The 20,679-nt window shown below is 34.7% G+C and overlaps 1 protein-coding gene across 1 annotated transcript; it reads right to left on the reverse strand.

The window, feature by feature from the left end:
• Nucleotides 1-5,928: 5,928 nt before the first annotated feature.
• On the reverse strand, nt 5,929-7,214 carry LOC123718845 (LIM domain-containing protein A-like). The gene is made up of 2 exons (XM_045675763.1): nt 7,135-7,214; nt 5,929-6,955 (listed from the first exon to the last, which is right to left on the reverse strand). Exons 1-2 carry the CDS (start codon nt 7,212-7,214, stop codon nt 5,929-5,931), a joined length of 1,107 nt encoding a protein of 368 aa, XP_045531719.1.
• Between the last annotated feature and the right edge of the window lie 13,465 nt (nt 7,215-20,679).

Below are 20,679 nucleotides of genomic sequence, written 5' to 3' on the forward strand. Positions count from 1 at the left end.
AATATTGTTTTAATTTTTAGTGCAAGTATCGTCTCAGATAATGTGATAGTAATATCACATTATCACAAACGTAAGTTAACTTTTAAGAAAACAAATCAGTAAACTTATTTATGATCTCTTTAATGTCATGTAATGAGTATTATTTAATAACTAATGGAAATATTTTGTTTTATGTAATCTAGACATCCTACTGAATCCGTAAATTCAACCCTTAAAAACAAGTCAAGTCAAATAAATATAAAAATACACAACAAATTTTTTATTTCTTTATGTGTGTACCATTTAAAAAGCTCAATTCATTGACTATTGCAGTCCGGACTGTAGTCTTAGAATACGTGAAAACCTTTTGTAACAGATACAATGGATTTATATGGGAACTTCCGTGTAGGTGTATATATAATAATAATATAAAAATGAACAAGTTGTATGGAATAGATTGGAACTGTCGAAAAATAATTGAGGAGGTAATAAAAAGTACCGTAAAGTTAAAACATATACAATAGTTGATGTGCCTCCGGAAATAAATTTTAACTGTCATTTCGTTATTACGCAATTGTAAAAAGAATGAAAATAAAGTGAGCAGCATACGACGGAAAATTATACAAAGGTAAAATGTATTAACTATACAATATTCAATACAAAACACACAAAGAGACAGATTCAATTGGCCTGCATCATTTATTCCTATAGGTACCACGTAACCGGCATTATTTAAGCCATTATTTAGTAAGAAATGTTATATTTTTATTTCTAACATATATTTAATTAAATGTATAGTTAGATTAGGTAGATCTTTTATTAATAAATATTTTCTAAACTGTATTACTAAAATCGTGGGTATATATTTATAAATTTCATTATTATGAACATATGTTGTTATAGCAATCTGCGAACTGCATTCTAAATTTTTTGGCTTCTTTAAATTGTTAACATAACATTATTTATACATATAATAATGTTAATTTAATGATTATATGTTAATATGTGTTAATATAATCATTAAATTAACATTATTAAGTAAAAATATATTTTTTATTTATTAACCATGAATTACATCGTAATTTGGTATTAATTAGTATTAGCTAATAAATAACTAAACTATAAATAATATAACCTAGTACTTACCAGTAATCTTAGTAAAATCTTAAACAGATTCAAATGAGAAGTATTCTTTAATCGAATTGCATAGTCCCGCAAGTCTGGTTCAATTTTTTTTACTTTCTTTTCATATCATAAAACTAATTTAAATTATTGTAAAAAAAACTTATAACACACTTTTTATTATTACCTGATTTCAACCCTTTACGCATTACAGGTGCTACTTGCGTGTGTTTTAACTCTATCATCGTTGGTCATAGCTGGTGGACATGGCGGTGGTCACAAGAAAGTCATCATACACGTCCCTTTGTTCGTGAAACATCATCATCACAAGCACACGATTGTGAAGCACGTTCATCATAAAAGCGGTGGCGGTGGTGGTGATGATCACTACGAAGTCTTGGGATACACTTATGGTGAACCGAAGCCAGCACCTCATTTTGGAGGAGGTAAGAATGCATATCAATTCTCGAGGGGCCTGGAATCTTAGAATTTTTACCAGGTGCAAAGATCCAATGAAAGGGCCGTCCACAGTTCATAAGTTTATGAAGAAAATTATTGCTTCTTTGTTTCTGCTCATTTGTTTTAATACGTTCAATTATGTCTTCTGAATTTACAAAAATGTTTTTGCTTTAGGCCAAGCCTAAAGGACATACAGTGCAGAATACATGACCAACATATATATTATTGTAATGATTATTCTCAGGTCACGGTTGGCACGCAGCGGAAGAAAGCCAAGTACATGACAGTCCCGTCAGTTTCTCCGGCAATGACCACAGTATATTCTCCCTCACAGACCAAAACGTGTATTGAAATGTCAAGAACATGCAACAAGATACCTTCCGGGCGCTCACACGAGTGTAAAGTTACCATACCACAAGAGATATAAATCTTTGATGGATGTTAGAGTAATGTTAAGGGTATTTGACTACAAAGCGCTATGTTAATACTGTATCTATCAAGCTCGCATGACTTATGATATCGGAACAGTTATATAGAAGCAGTTTGAGATAGCTAGCATTGTTATTTCGTCTTTGTCAGTCGTTGAAATCACAAGACAGGCCAGTATGAGCACAATGATTGTTTCATCAATACCATGGCCTGAGATAGCTTCCATTGTTCATACAATATTCATGCTTCCTTTTAGTTTTAAATCCCTGGAAATCTGATCATGTGTTTTATCCATCGTTGCCAAAAGTATATTAGATATTACGTAAGTTTTGTGAAGAAAACTCAAAAATCATTTTTTTGCATATACAAAATCAAATCGTATATCGAAACTTAGTTATTAACAGTAAAGCATTGAAGCATTTTTCTACCTATTCTATGTGAAGTGATATATGTAATTCAGTGGATATATGTCAAAGTCGGATACCCTTTTTAAATCAGTATTAAACTTAAATTAAACGTGTTTTAATTTTATATAATAAATAGTTTAATAAGTGTTATAAAAAATATGTTTATTACTTTCCCATTATGGTAACTAATCTATGTATAACATAGTAATATAATAATGTCTATTTCTGCCAAAAAATCCACATTGTTACCATAGTTCTACGAACAAATTTACATGACTGATGTTACTTAGTATTATTAGTTTTTTTATCATTTGTTAATATAAGATAAATACTTGAGATAGAATTTTGTAGTATTTATTGAAAACTCTATTTTCATAAAAGTATAATAATAAGTAAGTAATAACAAAAATTATAAAAATAAAATTGAAACAACTTTAAAAAGTTTGGTCCCAGTGGCAGTGTACCTTTAAGGGCCTATACGGTCGCCAAACTCCAAAAAAGCAAATTGAAATTGAAATCCTATCCATTTTATGTCATCGTTTCTTGAAGTATGGCGAATGGAAAAATATATAGTGGAGTTGAGTAGTTTCTGTACATCGATCGATACATGATTTAAATAACTACGCTAGATAAAAAAATCCAAACATAAGCAATTTTCGACACTTTGAATTCATTTTATGACGAAAATGTATATAGATCATGATTTTGAAATTTACACGATATATTTTATCGCAAGTCAAGTAATCTATTTCAGAAAAATAATTGATACAAAGATATTAATTTAATATTTTACAAAACCAATTGTTATTACGGGCCGGTACGCCTCAGTGCTCCAGCTCTCCATTGTGTACCGCAGTCCACCCCGAGACACTGACACAGAATTTCGTGCTGGGATAGGGAAGTATTGTGATACTTTTACGTAGCGCGAGGAAAACACCAGGTCTGAGGTCTCCGGTACTATCTACCAGGCGCGAACCTAAATCTTTAATTATCGCCTCTGCACGGCCCAAAAAAGTTCACATTTGAAAATTTTTAACTTTTTAAAGTTCTGAGTTGAACTTTCTAGCACTAGTGATCCTGACTTCTCCTGAATTTTCTTTTACACACAACCCATTTATTCCTTTTAGTGTTGTCGTAAATTTGGATAACTGGAATCTGGGATTTAGGATCGTTTCGTTATAACTATTAACTCGCTCAAAGCAAAATCCTTATAAATTTACCGTTATCATAAGTTATACTTACGGATGTTTGCCAATTAAGTAGCTAACTGTTGAAGAAGATGCCTAAAAAAATTAAATAAAGGCATATAAAGTTCCATCTATGGACCGTGCGTAGATGGAACATATTTCAGGAAATCGGTGAAGTCTGTCACAGAAGCTGGACATACTTTCTTATAAAAGAAAAACGACCAAGTATCAGATGCAATTGAAGAGATGTAACGCCACTGTGTTAGTTTTATTTTTCGTTTGCTCGTCATTCATAAGAATGAAATGGTCATGATTGCTTTTGTTCATTAACATAGTCTTAAATGTTTAACATGTAAGTGGAGTCTCAATGAGGCTGTTTCAGTAAACATTTTTCTTAAGGTAGTAGTAGGTAAGGTAGGTTTTATTCAGTAATTTATGTAATTCAAGCCGAAACTATTTACAGCTTTGATGTGCGATCCCGTGTTTGTTTTTTCCGGTTGAAAATTAAAGGCAAAGTTAAGAACAGTATCAGACGAAGCCTTACAAAGGAAGTGAGGAAGTGGAAATGGGTCGTATATTTAATGGAACTAAAATACTTTAAAATAATATATATCCTTTATATAGTGGCTTTTTGCTCATCGTTGATATTGAATATAATATAATGTCTTTTATATTAAATATAGTATAGCATAATGTATAATATAAAGTGAAATGTACAAATGTGTGAATGTAAGATGAATTTACAATTTATTGCATGTATATATTTTTTTTATAAGTTGGTAATAATTTTAAACTATGTTTTATGTTTATGTATAGTCAGTTTTTGGCTTTTGTGTATAATGTATAATAAGTAGCTGTAGGAATACTGATGACCAAATAAATAAATAAATCCCGTTTTATGCTTTCCTAGCGCTTCACCTAATAATTTTTTATTTAAAAATTACCTATTAAAGCGCAGCTTTTATGACATAGATTTAGAAAATGATGTAGGATATAACCAATCTACTTTCCTTAAAAATCGTCCAAGAAAAACGTCAAAGAATCTGTCGCCTGACTTGTTTAGAAATGACAAGAATTGAAGCGTGACGAAAGCAACGGAGGTTGACAAAACTCCTATTAATATATAAAGAATATATATGCTCCAATTGTTTCCCCAAAGCAATTTCGAATGGAATTATTAAATTGCATCACTGTCATTTAGTTTTACTACAATTGTTACGTTTGGAGACAGTTATGCAACTTCCTAGTTTAGAAGTGGGGCATGAAATTATGTTTTGGTCACTTTTTAGGTTTACCACAGTTGCGATGTAATTTGGACATAAGTACTAGAGAAAGGTTCTTTTATTGCCACGAATAAAATAACCTTTCATTGGGAAACATAAATCTAAATCACAATTAAATTTATTCTGTGCATCTGTAACTTTATAAGTTTTCGTAGTTAAGAATTTTTAAAACATTAAATGGACTACAATACAAAATGTATCTCGTTTTAAATTAGTTTATCGGAGTCTCCCTAAGCGTCTTACTATGAAATGAGTTTTTTTTAATAATATACATTATAAAAAAATGTTAATATGATAATAAATATAGTAACAGAGTAATCTAAAACAAAGGCTGATCAAGTTGCTAGTGTCCGTTTAAGAATCGGGAGCTTCTTAAAAATACTACAAATAACTTGGGGGCATCGACCCGTTGTGCTAACACATGATCTAGTTGATTACTAGGAAAATGGTATAAATAAAAGATAACGGTCAGTATTACTAAGGTGGAAGTAATAGAAAATAATAGACTGTTAATACGATCAATTTATATTAAAGTAAACTTTTTATTACATATTTTTTTTTTATAATAAGCTTAATTAACTAATGTAATGATGATCGAAATTACACTCGTGACTTATCGTTAAGTTTTTGATTTAGTTAGGTAAAACCATATTGGGTATGACATTCGGGAGTCGTAATTAGCTAAGGGGGGAAAGAATTTTGGCGCTAAGTCTGACAGCTGTATTTAAAAAAACTTTTGAATAATAAGTGTAAATGTTAAAAATCTATTCGGATATTAACGTTTCTAAGTTTTCTCCTTAGTCTCGATTGTAAATCTGAGAATATGAAAAATAATATCCAAACACAAAATGGTACTTATCTTTTATAAAAATGTTCGAACAATCTCTTCTTATTTACAGTTGATTTCTTTACAAAACAGTTATCTAATATAATAATCAACAAAGGAGTTATATGCTTAAAAACAATTTTGTAACACAATTTTTCCCTCAAACTTATACTAAATCTTATAAAATACTATCAAAGTTTCGTTATATCTGTTCTAATACTAAATTTTGGTTATTTCTATCTAGTAGCGTAACTAACAGATTGTACTCCTTCTGTATTTATGGACTCTTGGATTCCTGCTTGTCTCGAAAACGAAACTGGTGAATCGTCATTGAAACCACCAGATGTTGATATTAAGGCTCTACTACCAATATCACCTATAACATTAGTGAAATCATCGAAACCTACATTTTCGGCCTCATTTCCGGAGTTAGGGAATTGTGCATCTACCACTTTTGGCGTATTTCCCTGATCAGCAGTAAAACTTTCCAAATTTGCATAATTCACGGGTTGGATTGTGTTCATAAATAGGTCAGGATTTGATTGTACTGAATTCTGTTGGGGTATATCTGAAAATGTATTGCCCTCAGGCGCTGCACTTTTGATAAAGCCGTATGTACCGGGAAAGGCTTGTGGAGTATTAACTGCTGTAAATACCTCTTCATCATCATCATTTCCCTCCTCCGTCACTTCATACGCGTTATCATTTCTTATATTGGGTACAGCGTTTGGTAGTGAATCAAATACTTTTACCTGTCGTACTGTATGTACTACGCCATGTACACGTGGTGCATCAGGAGTGACTGGTATGGATGGCTGGTAGCTGAAGTCATGTTGGTAGGTAGTTGGTGTATAATCGTAGCTTGGTGGGCTATAGTTGATCTCTGGAGGCTCGTAATTGATTGTTGGCGGTTCAAAAATAATAGGCGTGTCATGTGCTTTATGACCACCACCGTGATGGCCATGATGACCGTGATGACCGTGATGTCCGTGATGACCGTGATGTCCGTGATGACCGTGATGTCCATGATGATGCCCGTGACCCGAATGTCCATGGTGATTCGAATGTCCTTTTGAAACGGAATGTGTCGCTGTCTTTTTATGGTGATGGTGGTGATGATGTCCGTAAGGTATATGTGGCTTATGATGGTGATGATGGTGGTGATGTTCTTTCTTTGGTTTGTGGTGATGATGATGGATCGTTATAACTTTCTTATGATGGTCATGATGTATAAATTCTGGCAGGTGTATCTTCAAATTAACACTGAAAGAAAAACACTTGTCTTAGAATATTGAATATGTATTTAAGCTATCTAGATTTGCCTAAGTTATACGAGTAATACAATCGCAATAATAATAGCCAACACATCGCATAGCATGAAATCCAGTAAAATAAAACATTTATAATAATCATAAATAATAAAATTATATTTAACGCCTTACTGATGTTTGCCCCCATGTCCACCAGCGTCAGAATCAACAAAACAAATCACTAGCACCGACAAATATATCAACAGATCCATGTTTTCGGAGACACGATTCACATTATTTCACTTTCAACGAAGTTACACGGACGGTGTTTAGGAACAGATTGGCAGCGGGCTACGGCGAGATGAATTTATCTAATTTCACTTAAATAAACCAGTAATGTCAACAAAACGAGAACATTTATCGTGACTTACTACGCTACTTTGTCTCTTATTTATAGAGCCATAGAACTCAGTTTCCGTTTTGGATGAAAGTGTGTGCCACGAGCTTTTTTGCTATTATTTGAAATAGTATTTCGCGTTCCAAAACAACGCGTTTGATTCAACTTCTTGACTATGCTGTAACTGTTGCATATTACTTTAGCGTAGATTTGATTTCCGTTATCATTCTTTGATAAATAGGCCAAGTGTTACATTCTTCCATTAAGTTACAGATTGTTAGCGATTGACAGCGACTACTACCCCACTAATTCAGGATTATTAACAAATGCAATAAATTTCAACAGATCTCACCCACCACATCACATCTCTCCCGCTATAGAAAACACCCATGTTTTTATTTGTACATTTACCTCGATATCACTATCATCAAACGAAAAACTTTTAAAATTTAAAGAAAGTAATGCTTCAATAAGGTATGCCATTATTGGCTTGTCAGAAATAAGAAGAGAAGGATATATATAGGATACATAGATATATAGGATATAACATTGTAGAGGATAGTGATAATATATTTTGTTACTTCTGTGAAAGAAATGGCGTATACTTAGGCGTAGGGTTTCTTTTGAAGAAAAGACCGAAACAATACATTTAGACTTTTATTGGTGTCACAGAACGAGTCTGCATTTTAAATTTAAGAATAATAAATTTAGATTTGTAAGAAATAAATACATTCCTTGAATACTGTAACAAAACCCTTTTTAATTAACCGAGAGATAACTTTCACACAGCACTTGTAAAAGTAATGTAAAACATTTATCGACTTTAAATACTTATAATTACAAATAAATAGAATATATTATTCTCCATATCTTCCACAGTGAGTGGAAGTTGAAAACTACTTAACTGATTCTAATTCGACGAGTTTCTATAAATTGAAACTGAACTTTAAAATGAACCAAAAATTCATACACGAATATTTTTAAACATATCCAATATTTTATATACTCTGATAACCTCCTGAATTGGAAATCAATTAAAATACCTATGTAAAATTAATACCGTATTATTTAATAACTTTACAAAACAGGACCGCATTAAACATTTTGCGTATCAAAAAATCAAGAAATAATTCTATTCGCTACATATAACACCGACCGCCGCACGCCAAAACAAAGGTAATGAAAGTAATTTCTCATATCTCTAAGGATTCTTTGGCTATAACAAAGTGATGTAACTATCATAAAAAAATACAGTATGGGTGTTCTGTAATTTATAACTGTATTAATAGTTCCCGTGGGTGTTTACCTATTTTAGACCTCGGTTTTAAAAGGAGCGGTTAGCGTATAGCAATTAACTTAATAGAAGAGATGGTTTATTTATTTAATACAGTTCACTTCTCATATAATGTTATATCTACAGTATATACAATAAATAATATAAGCTATATATTCTAAAATACACGACAAATGTTACAAAAAAATGATAACAATAACAAAAATATTACACTTCCTATTAGAGCTCAGTTAGGCACTTTTAACAATACTTTTTTTACTTAATTTAATTGATAAATCCACTATCAAATATGTGCGTACTATATTTTTATTAAATGATGTGGATTTATTTTAAATAGATGTTCAGATTTGTAACGAAACATCCTGTTTTACGAACTCCCCTTATGATCCGTTGGCAATTGAAGCAGATATAGAAAATACTTGAATAAATATACAAAACCATACGTAGAAAAATCTCGTTTCTGAAAACTTCAGCAGAAAACTGGCTAGGGACAAGATTTGTTCACAGTGTAGCAATGTTTGTGAATAAAATCTTCGTCTCTGACAGAAAACACACCTTTATACAGTGGTATTATTAGTGGCTACAATTAAAATCTAGGGTCAATAAAAAAGACACAAATCGACAGATAAGATAAAAGAGTAAAATAAACTATCTCAGTGTCGGACGGGTTTCGTAAATACCTTAAATATGGGGGTCATTAAATTATTAATGGCGGATACTATTAGATTTATGTGATACCATAGAGCAATGAACTAGCATAGATAATCTTTCAGTCTTTATATGGCATAGTTTCTCACACACGAAATCAGCCCGATGAAAGAGGACAGAACAATTGTGTTAGACGCCAACATACGAAAATATATCATTTTAATGCATATTGCTTATGAATAAATTAATCACTACTTAATCGGTTTTGTGACCATATTATCGTTAACACCTTAATGATAAATGCCTCAATGTTTTATTTGAACACTTAATTTTTTTTTAACGTTTGATAAGCTTATTTAACAAATACGTACAGCTAAGGTCATATTTTCTATAAATAGGTACATGGTCTATTATTGTTTAAATTTGATTAAACAATTGTAGCGAGGATGTTAGATAAGTGGATGAATTTGGAAGAATCGCCGTCGTCGTCTAAGTACTAATTAACATGGATTTAATGTAACCTAATGTAGTACTTAAATAAAGGCTATATTTATTAAAATTTACTAAGGTTTTAAATACCGTCTCCTAAAGTTCAGAGACAGTTTTCTATACTTGGTTTTACAAGAGCCGCCCACGCTACATGCTTCGTCCTTCATCCACCGTTCTTTATACAATCAATTTTCAACCACCCACGAGTTAGCGTGTCTTTGTGAATGTTATATGATGTCTCGAATATTTTTAGCCTCTTTATTCGTCTTATTTCTTATTTTACCTAAAGTCGACGCATTATGAACTGAGGCTTCAGGTCATAAATCATATTTCGTCCGCACTTATAAGTCTTATGGTAGTGATGTGCGTATAAATTGTAGATATGTATATCGATAACGGGGTACATGCATGATAAATCATTTTGAGTATTAATACTGTTACGAGCTAGGGGATCGGATAGAAAATGCCGTGGATTTCTTCAAGGGTTTATTTATTGGTAAATCAAATGAGGAATTTATGGGCACAAATTAATAGCAGAAATGCACTTATAGCACACAAAAACAATCACTTATTACTTCACTTATGCACACTTCACACAGTACTTTATCACTTATATTCACTTATATTCACTTTTATCGCTTCGGTGTTTCGCTCTTGTAATCGCATTCAAAACTAAGTAAGTAGTCGCGTTTCGGCTCGCTTATATATCCCTGGGAATAATTCTAAACAATATTCGAGAACTTTCTAGGCGGGCTTGCTACTGAGTAGCGATTGCACAATTCTAGAACGTTCGCACTCTTTGTCTCTTTCGCACGTTGCTCGGTCCTTGTCGTACGGCGTTCTAGAGTGCTCGTCTAGTTTCGAGAAAGTTCTGATCTTCTCTCTCTCTCTCTCGTATCATTTCGTCCTTGTCTCACACCTAGAAAGTTCGGTCTAGAATATTCCTTCACCAAAGGGGTATAACTAGGCCTGAAAACGCCTGAAAACGGGTCTCCTGAAAACTGCACTACTCGACTACACATGTTCTGAAACCGACTGAAAAAAGGTTTCAGCTTCCTGAAAACTAGGGTAACATTATGAAAATTACAATTTTCTAATATGTGATTGAGCCTCTCCTGAAACGGTCAGAAATCATATTTCAGCCTGCTGAAAAGTTCTCTAACTAGTGGAAAAATCTAGAAACATTGTAGTCGACCCGTCTTCGTAACACTACCCCCTCCTTAGACATGCTCGTCCCGAGCATCATTACTCCCTTTATAGGTGGCCATTATCTTTTCCCATCGAGTCTGCGGATCCTTAACAGCTACACAAGCTCTACATTTCTTGATCCAGTCTTCTACATCTTCACGATAATGTATCCAATAAAACATTTCCTTAACCTTCATAAGAGTCCGTTTTACTCCTAAATGTCCACTAGACAAGTCACTATGACACATTTCTAATATGTCGCGAACCTTGAATCTTGGCACAAAAAAACTGCAAATGATCGCCTTGAGCATTTTTCAATTTGCGACATAACACTCCATTATGTAGAACTAAACTATCCCATTGAGCCCAGTAACTCTTAGTAGTGTTACTTGTAGATGTAACTTTACTCCATTGCGGCTTGACAGCTGAAGATTTCATCCAGTCCAGAATGGGTTTAATGTCAGAATCTTGATGTTGCTCTTCCTGAATTAATTTACCACACCAATCTGGACTAATGGTATCCGTTCTTAGTATCCTCACTGGTTCATTATCCCTTCCATCCTCTTCGTTAACTTTATCGCACGGTCCTTGAGACACATCATCTGAACTCCTTAGCTCTCTTTCATGAGTAGATAACATGTCAGAAAATTTCTTTAATTGTCCCTCTGCCTTTGATAGAAGTATTGACAGGGCTTCCTTATAGTTATCCAGAACTGTTCGAACTGCGTTCCACTCTTGTTGATTACTAGCCTGTCCGTCCACATTGATTACTCTACAGGCGTCATAACTACTTTTTGAAGAGTTGCCTTTAAAACAAACTTCCTGCTCTCCACACTTGAACATTCCCTTTTCCAGATCTATCTTACACTTATAATACTTCATGAAGTCTAATCCGATTATGCAGTCATCTACTATGTCGGCAAGAACAACCTTGTGTCTGTATAAACTTCCACCAATCTTGAAGGTTGCGATACCTTCTCCCCGGTCGGTTATGCGCTGACCTGTTGCCGTAACAAGCTGTACAATTCCTCTAGAAGGGCTTTTATAAAATGTCTTCAAAAGCTGGTATCTGATCACTGTTCGTGAAGCTCCTGTATCAAGTGTCAGATCACACTTAGTGCCATTGACTTCTCCTTCGATAACTAAGGTATTCCCACGTCTAACCTTCACATCACCTCGGAAGTCTTTCTTAGGGCACGAAAACCTCATGTGCCCTACTTCCCCACAGATATAACAGGTTGGCCCTCGTTGACCATTAGCTTTTTCCGTGATAGCCCTAATGCGGTAAGGTTGAGGGTCTTTCCGAATTGCCTCCACCTCCAACGCATGGGCTAGAGCATCCTTAAGTTCCTTATGGTGACCAAGGTTCACAGCTATTCGAATTTCACGGTCTCGAATACCGTCGACAAAAGCTTGAACCAACATCTTATCTGCAACATCTGGTGAGGATGCGTAGGCCTTCCTTACCAGCTTCTCTATTTCAAGTCCCCATTTTTGCAAACTTTCATTTGTCTGCTGTATTCTATCTTTCAATTGAGCCCTGTAAACGTGCTCTAAATGTGCGTCTCCATACCGTGATTCCAGGGCATCTAGCAGTTGCTTCAACGTCACCTTACCTTTCTTGGTATCTAATATGGAGAGGGCTTCGTCTCGCAATCCCAGAATAAGGGCGGTAACTGCTTGATCGTCAGTCCACCCGTTTGACTGTGCTACAGTCTCAAATTGAAGCTTGTACGCGCCCCAAGAAGATGTACCATCAAAGGGAGGCACTTTCACATTTCCAGGTGGTGCTACAGTCGTGACAACACCAGAGGTCTTCAGGCATTGGATTTCATTTTCTAATCCAAGGATACGTTTATCCTGCTTGGATAGCTTACAATCCATATTAGATTCCAAATTCTCGATCTTTTCATCTACCTGTATTTTCAGGTCACAAAGTTTTTCTCCTATTCGGCGAGCCTGCTCCTCTTGACGTCGTGCCTGCTCCTCTATCATGCGACGTGTCTGAGCCTGTTCTTCCATCATTTGGCGTGTATGTTCGTCTTGACGGCGTGCCTGTTCTTCTTGACGGCGTGCCTGTTCTTCCATCATTTGTTTTGTCTGTTCTTCCTGACGGCGTGCCTGTTCTTCTTGACGGCGTGCCTGTTCTTCTTGACGGCGTGCCTGTTCTTCCTGTCGGCATGCCTGTTCTTCTTGCCGGCGTGTCTGTTCTTCAATCATTTGGCGTGTCTGTTCTTCCTGACGGCGTGCCTGTTCTTCAATCATTTGGCGTGTCTGTTCTTCCTGACGGCGTGCCTGTTCTTCCTGACGGCGTGCCTGTTCTTCCTGACGGCGTGCCTGTTCTTCCATCATTTGTCGTGTCTGTTCTTCTTGACGGCGTGCCTGTGCTTCCATCATTTGCTGCAGAGCAAGGAGGATGTTGCCATCGTTACTTTCACCCATCCCGCGGTTCGCATCGAAACTTTGTCGCCGGGCGGCGTCGCGTGCTGATTGCGCCCTTGTCTGCACTCCCTCCGCAGCTGAAGACTCTGCCACAGACTCCTCTTGATTCTCCCTTGGAGTAATTGGCATGTTTCTATCCCACTTCTGACACCAAAATGTTACGAGCTAGGGGATCGGATAGAAAATGCCGTGGATTTCTTCAAGGGTTTATTTATTGGTAAATCAAATTAGGAATTTATGGGCACAAATTAATAGCAGAAATGCACTTATAGCACACAAAAACAATCACTTATTACTTCACTTATGCACACTTCACACAGTACTTTATCACTTATATTCACTTATATTCACTTTTATCGCTTCGGTGTTTCGCTCTTGTAATCGCATTCAAAACTAAGTAAGTAGTCGCGTTTCGGCTCGCTTATATATCCCTGGGAATAATTCTAAACAATATTCGAGAACTTTCTAGGCGGGCTTGCTACTGAGTAGCGATTGCACAATTCTAGAACGTTCGCACTCTTTGTCTCTTTCGCACGTTGCTCGGTCCTTGTCGTACGGCGTTCTAGAGTGCTCGTCTAGTTTCGAGAAAGTTCTGATCTTCTCTCTCTCTCTCTCGTATCATTTCGTCCTTGTCTCACACCTAGAAAGTTCGGTCTAGAATATTCCTTCACCAAAGGAGTATAACTAGGCCTGAAAACGCCTGAAAACGGGTCTCCTGAAAACTGCACTATTCGACTACACATGTTCTGAAACCGACTGAAAAAAGGTTTCAGCTTCCTGAAAACTAGGGTAACATTATGAAAATTACAATTTTCTAATATGTGATTGAGCCTCTCCTGAAACGGTCAGAAATCATATTTCAGCCTGCTGAAAAGTTCTCTAACTAGTGGAAAAATCTAGAAACATTGTAGTCGACCCGTCTTCGTAACAATACGAATGATTTTCCGCTATCTAAAAATAAAAATAAAATATTTGTAAAATAAAATGTTTGTTTCGACAGAATTATGGAGAAACTGTATAGATAATATGGCCCTGAATAATTTTCTAGGGTTATTTCTCAGTTTAAAATCCTCATCCGTATCTTCTCCATATGTGTCTTCTTCCTGTAGGTTATATTTTTCGTTAAGTCCTTATCCTGGAGCTCTCGGCATGCCTCACACAGCCCAGTCTTCTTGAGTAACGTTATCAATAGCATTGTGGGAGAGAATTTCAATATCAGCAATGTTAAATGTATGATTTTTTGCAGCCACTTCTCCTTTGAGTTGAGCCCAAATGAGTCAGTCCTACTGTTAGTTATATTGACAATGATATGGAGGCAGTCTTATGACTTCGTACCCATTTCATATGCCAGCTGATCTAAGGCATATATTTTTTTGGATAACTCTCCTTTATTTTTCTTAACATTTCTTCCCTTAAGAATTCGAATTCGAGAAAGATAGTTCTAAAGCCAGCGTGCGCAGGTAGCTAAGTATCGATAACGTGTTGTATTGCGTGCACATTCCTACTGTCAGTGACATTTATTGCCCGACGATTAAGTTTAAAATGCGTAAACAAGAGACTTTCTAATTGAAATCCCACGCACTATTTATACCGATATCCAGATAGAGCATTCTGATAAAGATCTGAATATCCATAGCTGTGACCCTCACACTTTGAAATCAATGTTTTTTTTTTTTTTTTTATAAAATAGGGGGCAAACGGGCAGGAGGCTCACCTGATGTTAAGTGATACCGCCGCCCATGGACACTCTCAATGCCAGAGGGCTCGCGAGTGCGTTGCCGGCCTTTTCCTTTACTTTGTAAAACTTATGATTATTTTTCTCATCATGATTGTTGTTTGCCTATAAGTGCTTGTCACATTTTTTTTTTCTTATGTACCAATGTATCATTGTGCGAACGTTGGTAAGCTTTAGTACAATAATAAATTAATATATTTTTAACTAGAAAAATAAAAGTGAAGAAATAAAAACACACATATTTTATTTTATTTTAATGATACATTGTATGAAATCGAAAGAAATTAAGTAATATAGGTTTCCTTCAAGATCATCAGTCTTTGATTTATTTTTGGATTCACTTTAATAAATTATGCTTAACATATTTTGTACAACATTATGGTATGCCTTGACGAAAGCTGTATTCATTACTGAGAACCTGAAAAAGAATAGACAAATATTTGTAGCTAGAGTTAAGTAATATATGTAATATATAGTATAATGCGCCAACTTTGGTTTGCTTGGAAAGAAGGCTGATCGCGCAGGGATATATCGAAAACATTTATTTTACCATATACAAAATATTTATTTGGTTCAACTCAAACTGTTATTTAACTTCTATTTACACAGAGTGGCCAAAAAGTCGTGGATCAAATGCAACTAGGGGTTAGATTAGTTAGGGTCATCAGCTGAAAAAAATTGTTCTACGGGTTCTACTAATCCCTATTAAATGCGCCAAAACTTGTAATACAGGGTCACTTTTCGGTAGAGTATTTTTTTTACAGTATATCCGAAATAAACAAGAAGTTATGATTTGAGAAATTTTCATTTCGTAAAACTTAATATTATCTTCAATACAATCATAAATAGTATAGTAGTAATAGTAATGTCTAACGCAAGGTCTCATCATTATTAATCTATATGAAGAAGATACAGGATGTAGATTTTTTTGAATTTAAAAAAGTCAATTTTCTCATGCAGCAACATGCAGTGGTTGAGTTTAAGGACATGGTGTAGAACAGCTGCAGCTGATGACCCCATACAACCCCTAGTTGCGTTTGATCCACGACTTTTTGGCCACCCAGTATTAGTAGCCCTAAACTAGCTGACGAGCTCTACTTGCTGGTATTTTAGGCATCAGACCAAGTATCATCAAAAGGTAAATAATGGTAGGTATATAATGTTGAATAAGAGAATAATACAAAGTAATACTACACTAACCCCGCTCTACAGAGCAGTGTTAGTGCAGCAGAGGCAGTGCCTAGTGGCTTCAATGGCCGGCTAAGGTCGTGCATTCGAATCACGGCTGTGCCTAATGTATATCTAATGGAAAACTGATTTATGTCAAAGTGCGCGTTAAACCCTTGCTCGTACTGTAAAGGTAAACATCGTGAGGAAACTACTATTACACTGCAAATTTTGCTTTGTTAAATAGAGTAATCACTTTACTATGAAGGTAATGATCACTATATACGTGTCGTTCCTTATTCTGATTTGAATTACCGATAATTACTTACACTACTCATGCCTAAAAAACATATGCCTCGTGGGAATTATAGGGAACTCGTCCTCAGAGTCGACATCCATGGGTACATCGGGAAGGAAGTTTGGAATGCTGATAGAAGGCACAGGCTGTGAATGCGCCTGTTCGTCCAGGAGCATGTGGTGGAAATGCTCGTGCTCCTCGCCGGGGTGCTCCAGAAAATCATGGAAATCGTGGTGCTTGTGATGATGGTGCACTGTCTTGTAGACCGTGTGGGTATGCCGTACCTTCTTCACCTTGTATGGGACGTGGATCACTACCTTTTTGGTACGACTGTAATCAAGAAAGAAACATTAAATTCCCCAATGTAAAAATCTAATATAGGATTAATAGTTAGGACTAAGCGTCAACTTAGCGTTACAACCTGTGATTGTGAACGCATACACACCTGCCCGACAAAAATTGTATCAAAATTTGCACAAATTCGTGGGAATAAAATTGTGTTTCTAAATGTTCACCTCAAAACTGGAGAATTGCAAATTGGTAATATGTATATACTTTAAGGCTTATTGTAATATTTGAAATTTTAGTTAACTTATTAAAAAAATAAGTCATCTTTATAGACTACTCAAATAGCTTAACCATAATCGGATATAACGAAATATATTAAATACCAACAAAAAAAATGTTTTAAAACGGTGTTAATAGTTGTTTCTGAAACCTTTTAATAATTAAAACAACGTCCGGCAGTTGAAGTTGTTTTACTCTTATAAAAAAATGTTTATTGTAAAATACATATTAAAATGTGGACAATCAAATACTAATGAAAATATGTCATAGAACCTATACATATAAATCGCATGAGAACTTAAGGAGGCGCAGCGCTAACCAGATCCATGCAACTACCTCACAATTGAGTAGACACACACACAACTCCCGAGAGTACTTTTTGTATCATGATGAGAATTAACGCAAGTCAATTTAATACTTGACACTGACAGCATACGTAGTAGCAGCATAGTATTAAAGTAAAGATGCAATCTCAATCGAACGGAAGAAAACTATTGCTACTTGGTTATTGAAGCTAAAAAGAATGTCAATATAAAGTGTCTAACTCCAAACACATTACACGAAAGAAAGTTTATAACAATCAGACTAACAGGTAGCATACACAAAAACCGCGCATTTCCTTCACGCTCGACTGTTGTAAATCACTATTATTGTATTGCGTGACATTACTTTCCGGTTTATACGCATGTGATATAATAGAATTGTCATTATACTATTTTTGGACTTCAGTGCAATGACATAATGAAAGTGATTTTCAACACAGAATTTTCATCCTTATACGCTTGTTAAAGTGTACAACAAGCTTTTTTGTAACGTCCGTTGGCAAACCTTATTAAATAAAAATATATATTGGTAAATAAGTAAGTCTCATAACCTTGCGGTCTTATTAACCTAAGTAAGTAAGTAAGTAAGTGTCTTATTAGGCAACTTCTGCGCTCGGCGTATGGGGTTCGAGTTCCGATTTTAACGCAAATTTAAATTGGAAAATCTTAATCGATACAGATGAATTTCTATGAAACGGTGCCTCCATAAAATGGAAACAGTTTCCTGAAAGATGTATGGACAAGGATATAAATTCAACGTAACAATTCATTTTTTTAATGAGGCTGCTAGGTTTATGCAAATGTTTTTCGCAAAAATAAAAAAGGGTTATGGGCATTGATTTCGTTTTTAGGTATGGTTAATATAAAATATACATTATTATTATAATAAACCTTCTAGCTCAAACTATTTAACATATTCGACAAGTTAAGACCGAATTTTTTTATTTATCTTCATACATAGCAGTAATTAAAAATACAGGAATGAAACAAAATATTTATTCTAAAAGAAATTTAATTTAAATTACTAATCTAAGCTTATAATATCAGAACTAATACTGTATTGAATTCTGCTCAATTTATATCGAATATAAGATTTTTTTTATTAAAATTTCCTGTGCTGTCACAGGCAAAAGTATTATTTTTGATAAATAATTAAATTATTCTCATTCTCGAGTTTTAGCGAGACTTAGGAACAACAATTTATTTTTATATAGGTACATAAATAATTGTATTTTTAAAGTGTGTTACTAATTAATAATTATTGTTTTTGATTCACATTGTTGGTCGTGGACATCAGACAAGTGAACCAAATATGTGAAAATTATTTTGTACATATATTAAAATAATAATACTGTTTTATTATATTATTGTTATTTAATTATTATAGTATTTTATATATTCACTAGTAAACTTACCCCGCAGCGACAGACGCAAGTATTGCAAGGAACATCGCCAAACAAAATAACAGCTGGAATAAATTACATAGAAATAAATAAAAAACTAAAAACTCCGACTATTAATTAAAGAGTAGTCTTAGGTTTTCTATAGATATGAGAGTAAAAGGCTGAAGGTCAAGTAACCATCAACCAAGAATAAGTAGAGAAAACATGTCGCAGACCAAATTATAACCTTAAACTAGGCCTTACAGTAAAATGAATTACAAAAGCATAATGTGCACAATTTCATACTTTAAGTACAGTAATTAACGTGTATATTAATCAAATATATATTCCCAAGAACAGAAAATTAACCAAACCCTTACCTATGAAGACTATAAACGGTTTTTTGAAAATATAAGTGCAATAATATCAAATTGTAGACGAATTCCACTTAAAACGCCAATTTAAACGATTTACCAGTTTCAATATTATTCAACACAACATTTTATATTATATCGTTCATTTAAAATAATTTGTAATCTTGGCGTATTGTGGCTTCAAAAACGAGCCCTAGTCTGACAATGAAGAACCCCAGAAACATAAAGCTACGCTACGCTAACAATAGAAATTTACATACAAGAACTGGAGTATAAAGATATCTACACTAATCGCAAGCAATAAATCACTATCATGCACAGAAACAGTTGCAAAGCAGAGATCATTGAACTATATATAAAATTTACTCACCACAGTTCTGGAGTCCATTGCAGACAATATAGAAAACTCAAACGTAAAACGTGGTAATCGTTCACGCGTTCACGAATACATACAAGCTATTAATGAAAGCAGAGGCTGATGTTTATACTTTATATAGCATGCCCTGGGAACGCGCGATGCGCAAAACCAATGTTATGCTAGAGTAAGGACGTGAATATTCTAAGCATCTTTGCTAAGCATTGGCAGATGCTTGCCTCATCTAAATAGCCGACTTAAAACGCTGGAAAATTTGGGTTTAAAAAGCAGACCTTCGACCGCGCCGACCCTTGCGCTGGTCGCTATAGGAAAAACAGGGTCCCAAGACCCGGCCTGATAGTTAATCTTGGCCTCGCACTTTTAAATTTATAAATCTATCTCCAAAATCTCTACTTGTGTCTAGTGTGTAGTCCAGTGTTCAAAGCGTGTGTATAGATGTATGTTAAAAAACTTTTCATTAGCAATTCAATAAAATTCATAGTGTGTCTGATAAAGATCTGAAAACAATCCGATAATATTTAATTTTGTTTACTTTAAAAAGGAAGTTATTGGAATATCTGAAGTTGAGTTCATCGGTCATCGAGGCAGAGTATGAAATTCCACCCGTATCATATAGACCTTCCACAACTGAGTTTTCTTGCTGCCTTTTAAAGAGTTTCAAAACCAAATTATGTCAAGCATAGGGTCCTTCAATACAAGATTGTACAAATTCTTAAAACGCCCGCAACTTGGGAGCCTTCTAGTAGAGTGTGTCCAAAGCCGCGGTGCCACTTAACACCAGGTGATCGTACTACCCAAGTAAAACTAAGCCTTTTGATGGGTAGGTAACTTAACGTACAATTTTAACGTCACATACCCCTGACGCCAACAAAGTCAAAGTCATTTATTTATATAGGTAACAATGTACACTTATGAACGTCAAAAAAGAAAAAATATATTAAACGCTTTAAATTTTGCATTTACTCCCAGTTCTCAAATCAAGGGCGTAGAACGGAAGAGGAGAACTGGCAAGAAACTCTCCGCCACTCTTTTTTCCAGGTGGAACAGGGTTCCCCAC

Source organism: Pieris brassicae, chromosome Z (assembly GCF_905147105.1).
Source record: "Pieris brassicae chromosome Z, ilPieBrab1.1, whole genome shotgun sequence".
Taxonomy (NCBI): Eukaryota; Metazoa; Arthropoda; class Insecta; order Lepidoptera; family Pieridae; genus Pieris; species Pieris brassicae.